At 43.1% G+C, this 17,149-nt stretch overlaps 1 protein-coding gene across 1 annotated transcript in view; it reads right to left on the minus strand.

Annotated features, from left to right (window-relative positions):
- Positions 1 to 17,149, minus strand: part of ablim2 (actin binding LIM protein family, member 2) — a 381,429-nt gene that overhangs the window by 235,488 nt on the left and 128,792 nt on the right. The window contains exon 3 of the mRNA XM_073043109.1: positions 4,091 to 4,274. Within this exon, the coding sequence (XP_072899210.1) occupies positions 4,091 to 4,274 (184 nt within the window). The remainder of the gene's footprint in view (positions 1 to 4,090; positions 4,275 to 17,149) is intronic.

Raw genomic sequence — 17,149 nt, forward strand, 5'->3', positions numbered from 1 at the left:
AGGCCATGTATGGACATATCCGAATGGGAATGTGAAGGAGAGTTGAAGTGAGTAGCAACCGGGAGATCCTGTCTGTTGTGGCGGACGGAGCGTAGGTGCTCAACGAAGCAGTCCCCCAATCTGCGTCGGGTCTCGACGCTTGCAGTGATAAGTGCCAGGTGGGAGATCTGTGGGGAGGGACGTGTGGACCAGGCAGTCGTGGAGGGAACAATCCCTGCGAAAAGCAGAGAGGGGTAGAGAGGGAAAGATCTTCTATAAACCCACTGACTCCCATAACTACCTTGATTATACCTCTTCCCACCCTGCCAAATGCAAATATTCTATTCCCTATTCCCAGTTCCTCTGTCTCCGCCGCATCTGCTCCCAGGATGAGGCTTTCCGTTCCAGGACATCCCAAATGTCCTCATTCTTTAAGAATCGTGGTTTCCCTTCTGCCGTCATCAATGATACCCTCACCCGCATCTCCTCCATTTCCCGCACTTCAGCCCTCACCCCATCCTCCCGTCACAACAGGGACCGTGTCCCCCTTGTCCTCACCTATCACCCCACCAGCCTCCGGATCCAGCATATTATCCTCCACAACTTCCGCCACCTTCAACAGGACCCCACCACTAAGCACATCTTTCCCTCTCTGCTTTTCGCAGGGATTATTCCCTCTGCGACTGCCTGGTCCACACATCCCTCCCCACAGATCTCCCACCTGGCACTTATCCATGCAAGCGTAAGTGCTACACCTGTCCCTACACCTCATCTCTTACCACCATTCAGGGCCCCAAACAGTCCTTCCAGATGAGGCAACACTTCACTTGTGAGTCTGTTGGGGTAATCTATTGCATCCGGTGCTCTCGGTGCGGCCTCCTCTACATCGGCGAGACCCAACGCAGATTGGGGGACCGCTTCGTTGAGCACCTACGCTCCATCCGCCACAACAGACAGGATCTCCTGGTTGCCACTTACTTCAACTCTCCTTCACATTCCCATTCGGATATGTCCATACATGGCCTCCTCTGCTGCCATGATGAGGCCAAACCTCGGTTGGAGGAACAACATCTCATATACTGTCTGGGTAGTCTCCAGCCCCTTGATATGAACATCGAATTCTCCAAATTCTGGTAATTCCCTCCCTCTCCCTTCCCTCATCCCACCTTCACTCTGTCTCCTCTTCTAGCTGCCTATCATCTCTCATGACTCTGCCTTCTTCTACTACCCATAGTGCTTTCCCCTTAGATTTGTTCTTCACCTCTCCTGCCTATCCCCTCCCTGCTTCCCCTCACCCACCCCTTGATCTTTCCTCTGATTGGTTTTCCACCCTCTCCCCACCTTCTTTATAGGGCCCCTGCCCCCTCCTTCTTTAGTCCTGACGAAGGGTCTCGACCCGAAACATTGACTGCTCCTTTCAACGGATGCTGCCCGACCTGCTGAGTTCATCCAGCTTTTTTTTTGAGTGTGAGTGTGTGAGAGAGAGAGAGAGAGAGAGAGAGAGAGAGAGAGAGAGAGAGAGAGAGAGAGAGAGAGAGAGAGAGAGAGAGAGAGAGAGAGAGAGTGTGTGTGTGTGTGTGTGTGTGTGTGTGTGTGAGAGAGAGAGTGCGAGTGTGTTATAGTTTATAACCTGTATCGTATTATCCAGTTTTAATGATATTAATTCATAATAGTAATAAATAGTCTTAATTTATAGTAAACCAGACTCCAGGTGTGTTCCATTTCTGCTGGTCCTTTTCAACTTGTCAAGGGATTCGTGACAATAGGTATTCCCTTTGTCCTATACATCTCTCATATCACTTGTTCTTATTATCTTTAATGACCTCTAATTACCTTTTTAATTTCATTTTCTCAGTTCTAACAAAAGGTTCAAAGCTCAAAGTAAATGTATTACCAAAGTACATATACGTTACCATATACAAACCTCAGATTCATTTTCTTGTGGGCAATCAAGGTAAACACAAGAAACACAATAGAATAAAAGAAGAGTTATAAAATAGAACAGAAGGTCTCCAACCTGAAATGCTGTTTCTCCTTCCACAGATGCTGCCTGACCTGTGGAATGTTTTTGGTTTATATTGCCATATACCCCTGCTCCTTTACTACTTGGTGGCCTATAGAACCCTGAAAGAGAATCTCTAATTGGCTCATAACAAATAGTACCTGATTTCCTGAAGGGGCTGCACTGTACTATAAATGTTTTAATGTTCAGTATTACAGCTTTCTTTTCACTTTTAAACAAACCAAATAGATTCTAGTGATTCAAGGGGAAACTGTATCACCAGCTAATGTCTTCCTTGAATCGTACCATCAACCTGCCCCTTATTTTCCCCTTCCTCATCTTGTCTGAACACCTTCCATTATGAAAAATTACCTGCACAGTAGTCATAACCACTAAATCATATTCCCATATGATCTTTTGTTTCAACCAATTTACTACAGTATGTGATTTCCTCATTTCTATGACAATATTCTGTTGCCCATCCCTTAGCCAATTTAACAAGAGCTTGGTAGCAACATACATTAACCTGGATTGACTTCAGTACTATACCAAGAAATAAATCATCCTATAATCAAATGCATTTCTGAAGAAATCTCCATCCCATGAGTGATATCCAATTATTCATTTTAACTTTTTAATTTTATTTTTATTTAGCGATACAGCTCAGAGTAGGCTCTTCTGGCCCTTTGAACCACACTGCCCCATCAACCCCCGACAAGCCCGATTAACTCGAATCTTATCACAGGACAATAACTAACTAACCTACTAACTGATATATCTTTAGACTGTGGGAGGAAACCAGAGCACCCAGTGAAAGCACATGCATTCCACAGGGAGAATGTATAAACTCCTTACAGAACGACACTGGAATTGAACTCAAAACTCTGGAATGCCACGAGCAATAATAGCCTGCTGGGAACAACACCTGCATAATGATTTGTTTACCGTATATGTCGCTTTGGATTGATCTAAAAGGAATATATGATCTTTGTGTCACTTCGGTGCTATAATCCAAGGAACCTGATACCACCAGAACAAATTCTAAACATTGACAGAGAGTTACAAATCGAAATGTGTTGTCATAATGGCATAAGTGACCTGTTTTCAACCATAACACTTCCCCAGTGATTATATTTTATATTAATGCATCATATCTGACAATTATACTGCAGACTGCCTTATAATGTAGTTAGGCCTATTAAGGAATAATGTAATAAGCATACAAACAACATGGATATCAACTTATGACCAAAGCGTTTCGTGAATTTATCTGCTCCATGAATTAAAACTGCAATTGTAGATTGCATAGATGCATACCACACACCTGCTGAAAACATAATACAACCTTAAAGTACCAATATCATTGTAAGATATTAAAAAAAATTATAGCACAGTAGCTCTTGCAATCTCCTTACATAACAAAATATGTATTTCCACTGAAAACAATGAAAGTTCAGCAGGGTTCAAGAATGAGAGAAAAGAGATCGTTGCAGAGCTATGTCCCTCTGGACCATACATTGGCACAAATACAGCTTTTGAATCCAAGTATACAGTTTGACTAGGGAAAGAACCAAGGTCCAAATGGATATCTAGGTTTTGAATGAAAGACAACCACACTGATATTTAGCAATCCCTATGTGACACCCTCTCCCCTCTTCAGCATCAGAGGCATAAAAATTTCATTAGATTTTCAAATCACAGGACTTTTTCCAACTCTACAAATTGCTAACAGTCTCCACCAAAGGTCCAGAGCTGGTGTATCTCAATATTTCTGGAAATTTATAGCAATCCACAGACTTAAGTGGCTTTGGATCTAAAACGAGCTATATGTGAAGAACTCTGTTAAAAATAAGGCATTAACCTTGTAAGAATGAGGAAAGGGGCTACAGAAGCAGACAGAATCATTATATACAAGATGGTAAAGATTAGTACAGGTGGGCCGGAATTAAGGATTCAGACTACAATCAGATTTTGTCAAATTGATGAAACATTGTCGAGGGCATGAGCAACTTATTCTTGCTCTGAATTTGCAATATCTTATATTTAATAATCATAAGGTTAATCTTTGACCTGTAGGCCTTATCATTTATAAAATTCAACATTTCTTACCTGCAAACAGCACAGACAAAACATTTTGGATGATAGGTTTTTCCCAGCGCAGAAACCACCTCACCCTCTATAAATTCACTACAGCTGAAGCACCGGGTTCCATACAATCTTTGATAGTCAGAAGTGCAGATGTATTCTCCTTGCTTTACAAAAAATCCACTCTCAGCCAAATCACATCCACACTCTGTAGAGAAACAAAAAAAACAAAGATATTAACTTAAATCCAAACTTTTGGCTTATATTCATTACTGACCTTTTACTTTCTTTAGTTAATAACATGTTGAAAATGATCAAAATCAATTTTAAGCAGAAGAGATGCCTGGCACGTAAAATGGAACCCGATATAAAGCAGAGCTTGATGGCATATTCTTGTTCCAAACTACATTTAACAATAGACAATAGACAGTAGGTGCAGGAGTAGGCTATTCGACCCTTCTAGCCAGCACCACCATTCACTGTGATCATGGCTGATCATACACAATCAGTACCCCGTTCCTGCCCTCTCCCCATATCCCTTGACCCTGCTATCTATAAGAGCTCTATCTAACTCTCTCTTGAATGCATCCAGAGACTTGGCCTCCACTGCCTTCTGGGGCAGAGCATTCCACATATCCACCACTCTCTGGGTGAAAAAGTTTTTCCGCATCTCTGTTCTAAATGGCCTACCCCTTATTCTTAAACTGTGGCCTCTAGTTCTGGACTCACCCATCAGCGGGAACGTGCTTCCTGCCTCCAGCGTGTCCAATCCCTTAATAATCTTATATGTTTCAATCAGATCCCCTCTCATCCTTCTGAATTCCAGTGTATACAAGCCCAGTCGCTCCAATCTTTCAACATATGACAGTCCCGCCATTCCGGGAATTAACCTTGTGAACCTACGCTGCACTCCCTCAATAGCAAGAATGTCCTTCCTCGAATTTGGCGACCAAAACTGCACACAATACTCCAGGTGGGGTCTCACCAGGGCCCTGTACAGCAGCAGAAGGACCTCTTTACTCCTGTACTCAATTCCTCTTGTTATAAAGGCCAGCATGCCATTAGCTTTCTTCACTGCCTGCTGTACCTGCATGCTTACTTTCATTGACTGATGTACAAAAACACCTAGATCTTGTTGTACTTCCCCTTTTCTTAACTTGACTCCATTTAGATAGTAATCTGCCTTCCTGTTCTTGCCACCAAAGTGGATAACCTCACATTTATCCACATTAAACTGCATCTGCCTTACATTTGCCCACTCATCCAACCTGCCCAAGCCACCCTGCATTCTCATAACATCTTCCTGACATTTCACAATGCCACCCAGCTTTGTGTCATCGGCATATTTGCTAATGTTACTTTTAATCCCTTCATCTAAATCATTAATGTATATTGTAAACAGCTGTGGTCCCAGCACCAAACCTTGCAGTACCCCACTGGTCACAGCCTGCCATTCCGAAAGGGACCCGTTAATTGCTACTCTTTGTTTCCTGTCAGCCAGCCAATTTTCAATCCATGTCAATACTCTGCCCCCAATACCATGTGCCCTAATTTTGCCCACTAATCTCCTATGTGGGACTTTATTAAAAGCTTTCTGGAAGTCCAGGTACACTATATCCACTGGCTCTCCCTTGTCCATTTTCATAGTTACATCCTCAAAAAACTCCAGAAGATTAGTCAAGCATGATTTTCCCTTCATAAATCCATGCTGACTTGGACTGATCCTTCTACTGCTATCCAAATGTGTCATAATTTCCTCTTTTATAATTGACTCCAGCATCTTTCCCACCACTGACGTCAGGCTAACCGGTCTATAATTCCCTGTTTTCTCTCTCCCTCCTTTCTTGAAAAGTGGGACAACATTAGCCACCCTCCAATCAGCAGGAACTGTTCCTGAATCTATAGAACATTGGAAAATGATTACCAATGCGTCCATGATTTCTAGAGCCACCTCTTTAAGTACCCTGGGATGCAGACCATCAGGTCCCGGGGACTTATCAGCCTTCAGACTCAACAGTCTATCCAACACCGTTTCTTGCCTAATATAAATTTCCTTCAGTTCATCCTTTACCTGAGTTCCTTTGGCCACTATTACATCTGGGAGATTGTTTGTGTCTTCCCTAGTGAAGACAGATCCAAAGTACCTGTTCAACTCGTCTGCCATTTCCTTGTTCCCCATAATAAATTCACCCGTTTCTGTCTTCAATAGCCCAATTTTGGTCTTAACTATTTTTTTGCTATTCACATACCTAAAGAAGCTTTTACTATCCTCCTTTATATTCTTGGCTAGTTTACCTTGGTACCTCATTTTTTCTTGGCGTATTGCCTTTTTTGTTATCTTCTGTTGCTCTTTAAAAGCTTCCCAGTCCTCCGGTTTCCCGCTCATCTTTGCTATGTTATACTTCTCTTTTATTTTTATACTGCCTTTTACTTCCCTCATCAGCCACGGCCACCCCTTACTCCCCTTAGGATCTTTCTTCCTCTTTGAAATGAACCGATCCTGCACCTTCTGCATTATTCCCAGAAATGCCTGCCATTGTTGTTCCACTGTCTTCCCTGCTAGGGTATTGTTCCATTGAACTTTGGCCAGCTCCTCTCTCATAGCTCCATAGTTCCCTTTGTTCAACTGTAATACTGACACATCCGATTTTCCCTTCTCCATCTCAAATTGTAGGTTAAAACATATCATATTATGGTCACTACCTCCTAATGGTTCCTTTACCTCAGGGTCCCTGATCAAATCCGGTTCATTGCACAACACTAAATCTAGAATTGCCTTCTCCCTGGTAGGCTCCAGTACAAGCTGTTCTAAGAATCCATCTCGGAGGCAGTCTATATATGTAGTAACAGAAAACATGAAAGGTAGCTCAGAAGTAACTTTTATAAACTCCACTTTAATAACTGTTACACACTCTATCACATGTCCCAAGAATGCTTACAGCTGCTTTCAGAACAGAAGACATTCCTTGAAACCACATCTGAAGCTGATTTGTCTCTATATCTCATATCAATTAAAACAGTTTTATCTTTGCATTGGTTCTGCATAATACTACTACACAAACAGAAATCAGCAGTAGCAAATTCTGCACCAAGTGACCAGAACATTATTAGCCCCTTTAAATCACAGGAGAATAATTTCACTTGATAATCAATGGAGATAATACAAAACAAGAAATTTGATAGAATGGAACTGTAGTCATATATTTGCAGTAATCCACATAAAACAAGATTACAGCAACTATATTACTACAATTCCATTTTCACAATCAATGAGGGTAAACAAAATAAAATTCATTATAATACACAGTTGGACATGTTAGCATGTACAATACTGTGGACATTTTATCATAATTGAAGGAGATAAAATAGTATTTTTTTAGCTTCACAGTTGTAAATAAGGTTATCTTGTAGTGAATCTCCAGGTAGTGATGTCAGGATTGCTACCTGTGCAACCTGCTAGTGAAGCGAGAAATAGATAATACGTCTAAAGAGATAGTACAGGAGGGAAGGCTACAGATTTTTGGTTCATTGGGCTCTATTTCAGGGAAGGTACAATCTCAACAAACAGGATGGTTTGCACCTGAACTGGACAGGAAAAGGTTTGCCACTGCTGCTTCGGAATGTTTAAACTAGAATTGCAGGGCGTGTGAACCAGAGGTTCAGGACAGCTACTGGAGTTGGTTGTGGGGAAAGTAGAGTCTACAGAAGGACTTAGACAGATTGGGAGAATGAGCAAAGAAGTGGCAGACAGAATACAGTGAAGGCAAATGTATGGTCATGTACTTTGGTAGAAGGAATAAAGGAGTGGACTATTTTCTAAACAAAGAGAAAGTTCAAAAATCAGAGATGCAAATGACATTAGGAGTCCTTGTGCAGGATTCCCTAAAAGTTAACTTGCAGATTGAGTCGGTAATAAGGAAGGTAAATGCAATGTTAGCATTCTGATTGAGAGGACTAGAATATAAGAGCAAGGACATAATGCTGAGGTTTTATATGGCATTGGTCAGACAGCACTTGAGAGTACTGTGAGCAGGTTTTAGTCCCATATCTAAGAAAAGATGTTCTAGCATTGGAGATGGCCAGTGGAGGTTCACGAGAATTATTTTTGGAATGAAAGGGTTAACGTATGAGCAACGCTTGATGGCTCCTGGCCCGTGCTCACTGGAGTTTAGAAGTGGGGGGGGGGGGGGGGATCTCATTGAAACCTATCAAAAATGGAAAGGCCTAGAAAGAGTGGATGTGCAGAATATGTTTCCTATAGTGGGTGAGTCTAAGATCAGAGGGTATAAACTTAGAATAGAGGGACACCATTTACAACAGAGATGAAGAGTAATTTCTTTGATCAGAGGGTGGTGAATCTGTGGAATTCATTGCCACAGACAGCTGTGAGGCCAAGTCATGGAGTATATTTAAAGCAAAGCTGATTGGGTTCTTGATTGGTCAAGCTGTCAAGGGTTATCGGGAGAAGGCAAGATAATAAGTGTGAGGCTGAGAGGGATAATAGATCAGCCATGATGGCATGGCACAGCAGACTTAATGAGCCAAGTGGCCCAATTCTGCTCCTTTGTCTAATGTTCTGAGTTGCATCTATTTGAATACAAGGAGTTTGTAGGTAAAGCAGATGGATTAAAATGTGGATTTGTGATAAGACTTGGTTGCAAGAGGGGCAGGAGTGACAGCTGAATTATCCAGGGTTGCACTGTATTAGACATGATAGAGAGGGAAAAGATTAAAGGGGAAGGGGTGGCATCACTTGTCCATGAAAATATTGCAGGACAGACTGGAAGCTTGTCTACTGTAACTGTAAACATCAGGAAGCTGTGCTAATGCAGACATGAATAAATAGAAATAAATAACAAAGGGTAGTAACTGTTTTTGACCTGGTAGTGTGAGGCCTGAGGCACCTGTGTCTTCTACCTGATGGCAGCAAGTAATAAAAGAGCATGGCCTGAGTGGTGAGGATCTTTGACGATGGATGCTGCTTTTCTATGGCAACATTTCATGTAGATGTGCTTAATGGTTGGGAAGGTTTCACCTGTGATGTAATGGGCCAAATCCACTACCTTTTGTAGGATTTTCCACTCAAAGGTATAGTGTTACCATACCAGGTCATAATGCAGCCAGTCAGCGCACTTTTCACCACACATCCTCACTCGTTTGCAAGGTTTTTGATGACATACCGAATCTCTGCAGAATCTTGAGGAAATAGAGGCACTGCAGTACTTTCTTAGCAATTACTGTATATTTATATGATGGATCCAGGACAGGTCTTCTGAGATGTGTTACCCAGGAATTTAAAGTTACTGTCACATACCCCGTGACGGGTTAAAGAATCAGCAGAAATAGAAAAGACCGTGAAGTCTGGTATTGCTATAAACTAATGCTATTTATAAGTAACTACGCAATACAGTAATATAAATGCAGATATATCAAACAGGTTAGCAATGATTATAACCATATAACAATTACAGCACTGAAACAGGCCAACTCGGCCCTTCTAGTCCGTGCCGAACACTGACTCTCACCTAGTCCCACCTACCTGTACTCAGCCCATAACCCTCCATTTCTTTCCTGTCCATATACCCATCCAATTTTTTTTTAAATGACAAAATCGAACCTGCCTCTACCACTCTCTGAGTAAAGAAGTTCCCCCTCGTGTTACCCTTAAACTTTTGCCCCTTAATTCTCAGCTCATGTCCTCTTGTTTGAATCTCCCCTACTCTCAATGGAAAAAGCCTATCCATGTCAACTCTATCTATCCCCCTCATAATTCTAAATACCTCTATCAAGTCCCCCCTCAACCTTCTACGCTCCAAAGAATAAAGACCTAACTTGTTCAACTTTTCTCTGTAACTTAGGTGCTGAAACCCAGGTAACATTCTAGTAAATCTCCTCTGCACTCTCTCTATTTTGTATAATTTGGTGACCAGAACTGTACACAATATTCCAAATTTGGCCTCACCAATGCCTTGTACAATTTTAACATTACATCCCAACTTCTATACTCAATGCTCTGATTTATAAAGGCCAGCATACCAAAAGCTTTCTTCACCACCCTATCCACATGAGATTCCACCTTCAGGGAACTATGCACCATTATTCCTAGATCACTCTGTTCTACCGCATTCCTCAATGCCCTACCATTTACCGTGTATGTCCTATTTAGATTAGTCCTACCAAAATATAGCACCTCGCACATCAGCATTAAACTCCATCTGCCATCTTTCAGCCCACTCTTCTAACTGGCCTAAATCTCTCTGCAAGCTTTGAAAACCTACTTCATTAACCACAACACCACCTATCTTAGTATCATCTGCATACTTACTAATCCAATTTACCACCCCATCATCCAGATTATTAATGTATATGACAAACAACATTGGACCCAGTACAGATCCCTGAGGCACACCACTAGTCATCAGCCTCCAACCTGACAAACAGTTAACCACAATTACTCTCTGGCATCTCCCATCCAGCCACTGTTGAATCCATTTTACTACTTCAATATTAATACCTAACGATTGAACCTTCCTAACTAACCTTCCATGTGGAACCTTGTCAAAGGCCTTACTGAAGTCCATATAGACAACATCCACTGCCTTACCCTCCATCAACTTTCCTAGTAACCTTTTCAAAAAATTCAATAAAATTTGTCAAACATGACCTTCCACACACAAATCCATGTTGACTGTTCCTAATCAGACCCTGTCTATCCAGATAATTATATATACCAATTCTAAGAATACTTTCCATTAATTTACCCACCACTGACGTCAAACTTACAGGCCTATAGTTGCTAGGTTTACCCTTAGAACCCTTTTGAAACAATGAAACCATATGAGCAATAGGTCAATCCTCTGGCACCATCCCTGTTTCTAATGACATTTGAAATATTTCTGTCAGAGCCCCTACTATTTCTACACTAACTTCCCTCAAGGTCCTAGGGAATATCCTGTCAGGATCCAGAGACTTATCCACTTTTATATTCTTTAAAAGTGCCAGTACTTCCTCTTCTTTAATTATCATACTTTCCATAACTACCCTACTTGTTTCCCTTACCTTACACAATTCAATATCCTTCTCCTTAGTGAATACCGAAGAAAAGAAATTGTTCAAAATCTCCCCCATCTCTTTTGGCTCCACACATAGCTGTCCACTCTGATTCTCTAAGGGACCAATTTTATCCCTCACTATCCTTTTGCTATTAATATAACTGTAGAAACCCTTTGGATTTATTTTCACCTTACTTGCCAAAGCAACCTCATATCTTCTTTTTGCTTTTCGAATTTCTTTCTTAAGATTCTTCTTACATAGCTCTTTCAAATTTTTAACCTTTCCTTTCAACCTAACAGGAACATAAAGATTCTGTACTCTCAAAATATATATATATATATATATATAAATAAAAATATAAATTTATATATATTTCTATATATATATTGTTACGTATTCAGGCAACAATAAATATATATGAGTTAGGCTAGGGTTTTTATAACAAATAACATGTTTATTAAACACTGAAAACAAACCCCCCAAAAGTAAACAAACACTAAGGTAACCAGAAATTAGCTGCTGTGCGGCAGCTTCACAGTTCTTAAAGCGATGCAGCAAAAACAGTTCTTAAAGCGATATGCCGAAAGTTCAAAATGCTCACAGTCCATTTAAAAGGAGAGACTTTTTAAGGCGATTTAAATTCTCTTCCTCGTCGTTGTCCTTCGATCCCCGGTGTCGAACTCTTCCCACGTAGAATTTTATAAAACGTAACGGTTTAAAGGCACTGACCTTTCCTTCCACACTCTGTCCTCAATCTCCTGCTATCCCAGCAGAGATTAACACGAGAACAGTCAACGAAATCCTTCTGAATGAGGATCACACAAGGTCGAACTTTCCACCGTCGAAAATCGATTCTCCTCAATCTTTAACTTCCGAACTTTTATCTTCACTCACCACAGTAAAGAAACTGCTGGCAATGACCTTTTAAACTTTAGGCATTAGATAAAACTTCATTTTTCAACTAAACTGTGTCATCACATTAAGTCATGCAGTGGCATGAAGTCAACTTGGCAAATTCAGCCACGAACTGCCCCACCTCACAGGGAGGGGTCTTCCTTTTATACCCTGTAAAAAAAAAACCTGTCACATGACCTCTACTGGCGGGAAAATTACGTCACTCCACCATCACAAGACCATTACCTCAAGTCCAGTATAACTTCAACCCCAGTCACGTGACAAGGGTACGTAACAATATAGATAAAATACTTATATATACACTTATAAGTGTGTGTGTGTGTGTGTGTGTGTGTGTGTGTGTGTGTGTGTGTGTGTGTGTGTAAGTGTGAATTATATATAAGTGTGGAATTAGGAAAACCAAGCTTCTTCAAGCCTAGGGGTAAACGGATACAGTCTTACAATGATGAGAGGAGTTCAGTTCAGTTTGTGGCATTGAGTCGAGTAGTGATGGAGCAAGAAAGAGATTCGTAATCCAAAGGCGTATGTTGTGAGAAGGCTATTTTGTCGATATTCCAAAATATTAACAGTAGGTTTTATCTCCAAGGTTGTTCCACTCCACACACAAAGTATCACCGACAGTGATCTTCAACGAATCTCCTTTCAACACAAGTGGTACCACACCCAAATTCAGCTATGGGTCATCCCAAAGTGGTGGCCACAGGATACTCACAGAATCCATGTATGGATTATCACCAACAGTAGCTTATCACTGAGGTACCATCTTCAAGTGGCAAAACTACCAACCCAGGCCAGGATTATCACACATAGGTAGTTTTCACACAAGATTACCCCAAACACACAACTGTGATAGCCACTTATCCAGTTCCACGACATACAAAATAATTCCTACAGTGATTTGCCACAGGGATGCCTTTCTTCAGTGAACTACCACACCCAAACAAGGGTAACACACAAGTGGTAATCACAAAGGTTTCCCCCTCACCAGAGAACCCACTCCTGTGGATTAACTACATGACAGTCACACCTTCGTATTCGAATGGAACTCAAACTCACCCTTACGGGCTACCGAGGAGAGAGTCCAAACAGTGACCTCTGTCACTAGGTTTCTTCTATTTCAAACCTTCCTCTCCCCTCTTCTCTTCCTTTAAAGTCACCAACTGTGACCACAACAAAGGGGACTGTTCTTCTGTGGGGGAATTATTAACCCAGGCGAGGGCTGGACACACGAATAACTCCTGTTACGTAACCTCGTAACCAGGTAACTTACCAGCAAAGATAGCGGGATCAGCTGAGTCGGATGCTACTATTTTCAAACGTTTTATTCAAAAAGGGGCACAAACATATGGTTAATACAAAACATTCAAAACACAAGCTCGATCGTCGTCTAGGGGTAATGTAGATTTTATATCGTTTGCTGGATATCTAAAAGTCTTTTAGATCACGGCAGTTTCACTTAGTTACCGGCGGAAGTGTCGCGTTGGTGCACTTTTGTTAGAAAGACAGAGAGAGGGATTTAAGAGTTTACCCGATCGGGTTTCCAACCTGGAGTAGCTCAGTTTGTCGGAGCCTCGTTGGGGAATGAACGCTCATCGGTGGCCTTCCCCTGTAGCTAGGCCGTCTTCCATGGTGAAGTCGCCAATCCCAGGCAAGGGAAGGACGCACACGACCCCACCACCGGCTGTAGCTATTAAAACGCTGTCGCAGGATTTCTAGCGTTTCTCCTTCGTGTGTTTCCTTGGTGCGTCTCCTTGGTGCGTCTGAGGGTTGTCCCCCCCTCAGACCCTCCTTTATACTTCTTCACGGGATCACAGGTGTCAATCAGGTTGCAGGTGATGCGATCTCTCTCTCAACCAGCCCACTTTGCCCGAGGGCTTTTCACGTGGTCTCCATGAGACAATAGTCAATGTCACCTTTATTCTGCTTCTCGGGAGAACGTGATCTTCCGCACGTCTCCCTCTCTTTCTCCCATTTCCTGTGTCTATTCAGCACGTCTCTCCCCCTCTTGGGTCAGTTGACCCCCCCCTTGACTAGGGCTCTTGCGATTCTCACAAAGGAGGGGGCCGAGGTCATAACACCTCCCCCCATAGCAGGTTTTTTTACCAGCGGTTAAAAACAGGTTGGTACAGGACTTTTTTTTTGTATCTACATACTACACAAGCTTTTCTCTTCACAGAGTACTACCGTTATACATTCAAGTCAGTATCTAAACAGGTAACAAGTACAGTGCCCCTTTCTTTAATACCTTAACCTCACGTGCCATACTAAAGTCTGGTAGCATCAAACTTCAGCTCAATAACCACCTTATTTATTTGCTTTCTTCAGCAACATAGCTTAGGTGCATCTACAAAAGTTTATACAAATACTAATCGTTTCGGTCGTGGTATTTCACCGGCAGGTCTCCCAAGGGGTGGTCTTTATTATTCACAGGCTTTTGCGCGAACCCGTACAACCGTGGTTTACAAAGGGCATTTCTATTACCCATCACCTTTTCCCGGGGAGTCCCCCCGTGGGGACTGCGAGTAATTTGGTGAGGTACTCTCCCGCCTTTCCTTCCCACAAGGGTTATTCTCTTAACTCCGCGTCCACCCAGGTAGTTAGCCCTTCGGCCAAGACCATACAGGCTGATGTGTTTCAGGGCGAACATTTCCCCCTGGCAGCATTTAAATTTCGGCTTCCTCGCAGCGCTTTCTTGAATAACAATAGTGTGTGAGGCACCTTTACATTCCCAATCAACCCGTAATCGGTGCGTAGGCATCATTTTAGACTTTAACCTTTTTCCCTTCGAATTGGGAACTACAGATTTACCGTTCTCCCCCACAACAACAGTTATCTCCCCATTCATAAACTCCACATTAACTCTGAACACTCCCCTCAGCACAACCCTCTGGGGACTCGCACTCCCCAAGGTTAACCCTTTCTTTTCCGAACCAAGTCCATCTGCTCCAAAAGGACGACCGTCTCGTCCAGCTGAGTCAAATACCTCAGCTTTTTTCTGAGCTCCGTGACTAGGTTCAGCACCACGTGCATCCCCATCTTGGACACACTCAAACGGGACATTGGCCTCTTCCAGGCTTTCAACACCCGTACCTTTTTCACATTCTAACGTACCCCGATCCTTCCAGTTACTCTCTAGGCAGCCCCCCGTTGGGGAAGGCACAACCCTGCGAGCTGAAACAACCTCCTCGGCCATTTCAGCTGACCTCTCCACAGCAAGGATACCCTTCCTCTCTAAGACTGCCCTCATTTCACTCTCGGGACCATCGGGAACACCTTTAGAACTCTCAACTTCTCCAAACAATTCTGCCAAACCAGACAGATCAACCATGTCCAATTCTGGACCTTTTAACAGCTTTATCCGTTTCTCATCTTTATTTCCTACCTCGAGGACCTTTTTCTTCGTTAAGGAAAGACCTACCTTCTCTCCCTCACCCCCTTGTACGTTACTATTCCCTGTTCTACCGCCCTTGAAACCCTTGTGGCACAGGGTCGGTAAAAACGTCTGAGTCAATTTTAAACTGCTCGCTTTCTCAGCTGCGGTTCTCGACAGGCTGCGAGTGTCCGCGCATGCGGGATAGCTCGGGGACTCTACGGGCGGGGCCTCAACACGCACCGGTCGGCGGGTCATAGTCATGGCTGACCAAACTTTTCCTCCTGCTAAATCGTTTCCAAGGAGGACATCCACATCAGTTCTCAGGAATTCTGATGGCACCCCCATTTCAACTGATCCATACACTAGCTCACAATTCAAAATGACCCTACGCAAAGACACCCTTTCTGTCCCTTTTCCTATTCCTCTCAGGGCTACCTCGCCCGTCAGAGGTCCGAATTGTAATACGTTACGGCTAATTAATGATAGCTCCGCCCCCGTGTCTCTCCAAATCCGTACGGAGATAGGCGGGTCCCCCTTCCTCACAGACACGGTTCCGTGTGACATATAAATCTCCGACCCCTTGCGCTCTCTGCTTCCCTGGGACCCTCTTGCCAATTTTCTGATTACCACTGCACACCCGATAGGGATCGCTGCTTTCCCTCTCTCTGGCTCCTTTCTTGGAGCAAAGCATTTAGATGCAATATGACCCACCTTCCCACAATTAAAGCAGGTTAAACCAGGGGGTCTCCAGGTTTCCTGTCTGTTATCCTCACTTTTTCTGCTAGCTCCCAGCGGGATCTCCGCCTCAGCCGGCGGGCTTTCCCTGCCGTTCCGACGGTCTCTCGGGTAACTTTTTGGCGAGGAAAACTTTGTCTTGTGGGTTAGGGCATATTCATCTGCGAACCTAGCCATCTCTGAGATGGACTGATTCGTCCTCTCATTTAAATACATTCGGATCTCTTCCGGAACACAACCTTTAAATTCCTCAATCAAAAATAACTCCCTGATACACCCATAGTTCTCGGCCACCTTTTCAGCGGTGCACCAATGGTCCAAGAGCACACCCTTCTCATGGGCTAGCTCGGTATATGTTTGATTCCACCCTTTCCTTAAATTTCGGAACCTTTGTCTATACGCCTCAGGTACTAACTTGTAACCTCGGAGAATGGCCTCCTTTACTTGGTCATAACTCCCTTCCCTTTCCGGGGGCAGCGCGGCATATACTCGCTGTGCTTTCCCTCGTAACACACTTTGTAACAATGCCACCCACTGCTCTCTGGGTCACTTCTGATTCACTGCCACCTTCTCAAAAAGCAAGAAATAACTATCAGCATCCATCTCCTCGAATGGGGGGACCAACCTCAACGCCCGACTAACATCAAACCCCTCCTCTCTCTCTTGCCCTTGAGCTCTTCGCTCTTGCTTTCGCCTGTCCAGCTCCAAATCATGGCTCCTTTGTTTCTCTTTCTCTTCTGCTTCTGCTTCTAGCTGCTTTAGCTGGAGCTCATGACCCCGTTTCATCTCTAATTCCTTTAGTTTGAACACATGCTCCCTTTCCTCAGCCTTTTCCTTTGCAGCTCTTTCCTCAGCCTTTTCAGCTGCTTCTAGCTGCTTTAGCTGGAGCTCATGACCCCGTTTCATCTCTAATTCCTTTAGTTTGAACGCCTGCTCCCTTTCCTTTTCCTTTTCAGCCTGTTCCTCAGCCTTTTCCTTTGCAGCTCTTTCCTCAGCCTTTTCAGCTG

This window comes from Hemitrygon akajei, chromosome 4 (assembly GCF_048418815.1).
Source record: "Hemitrygon akajei chromosome 4, sHemAka1.3, whole genome shotgun sequence".
Lineage (NCBI taxonomy): Eukaryota > Metazoa > Chordata > Chondrichthyes > Myliobatiformes > Dasyatidae > Hemitrygon > Hemitrygon akajei.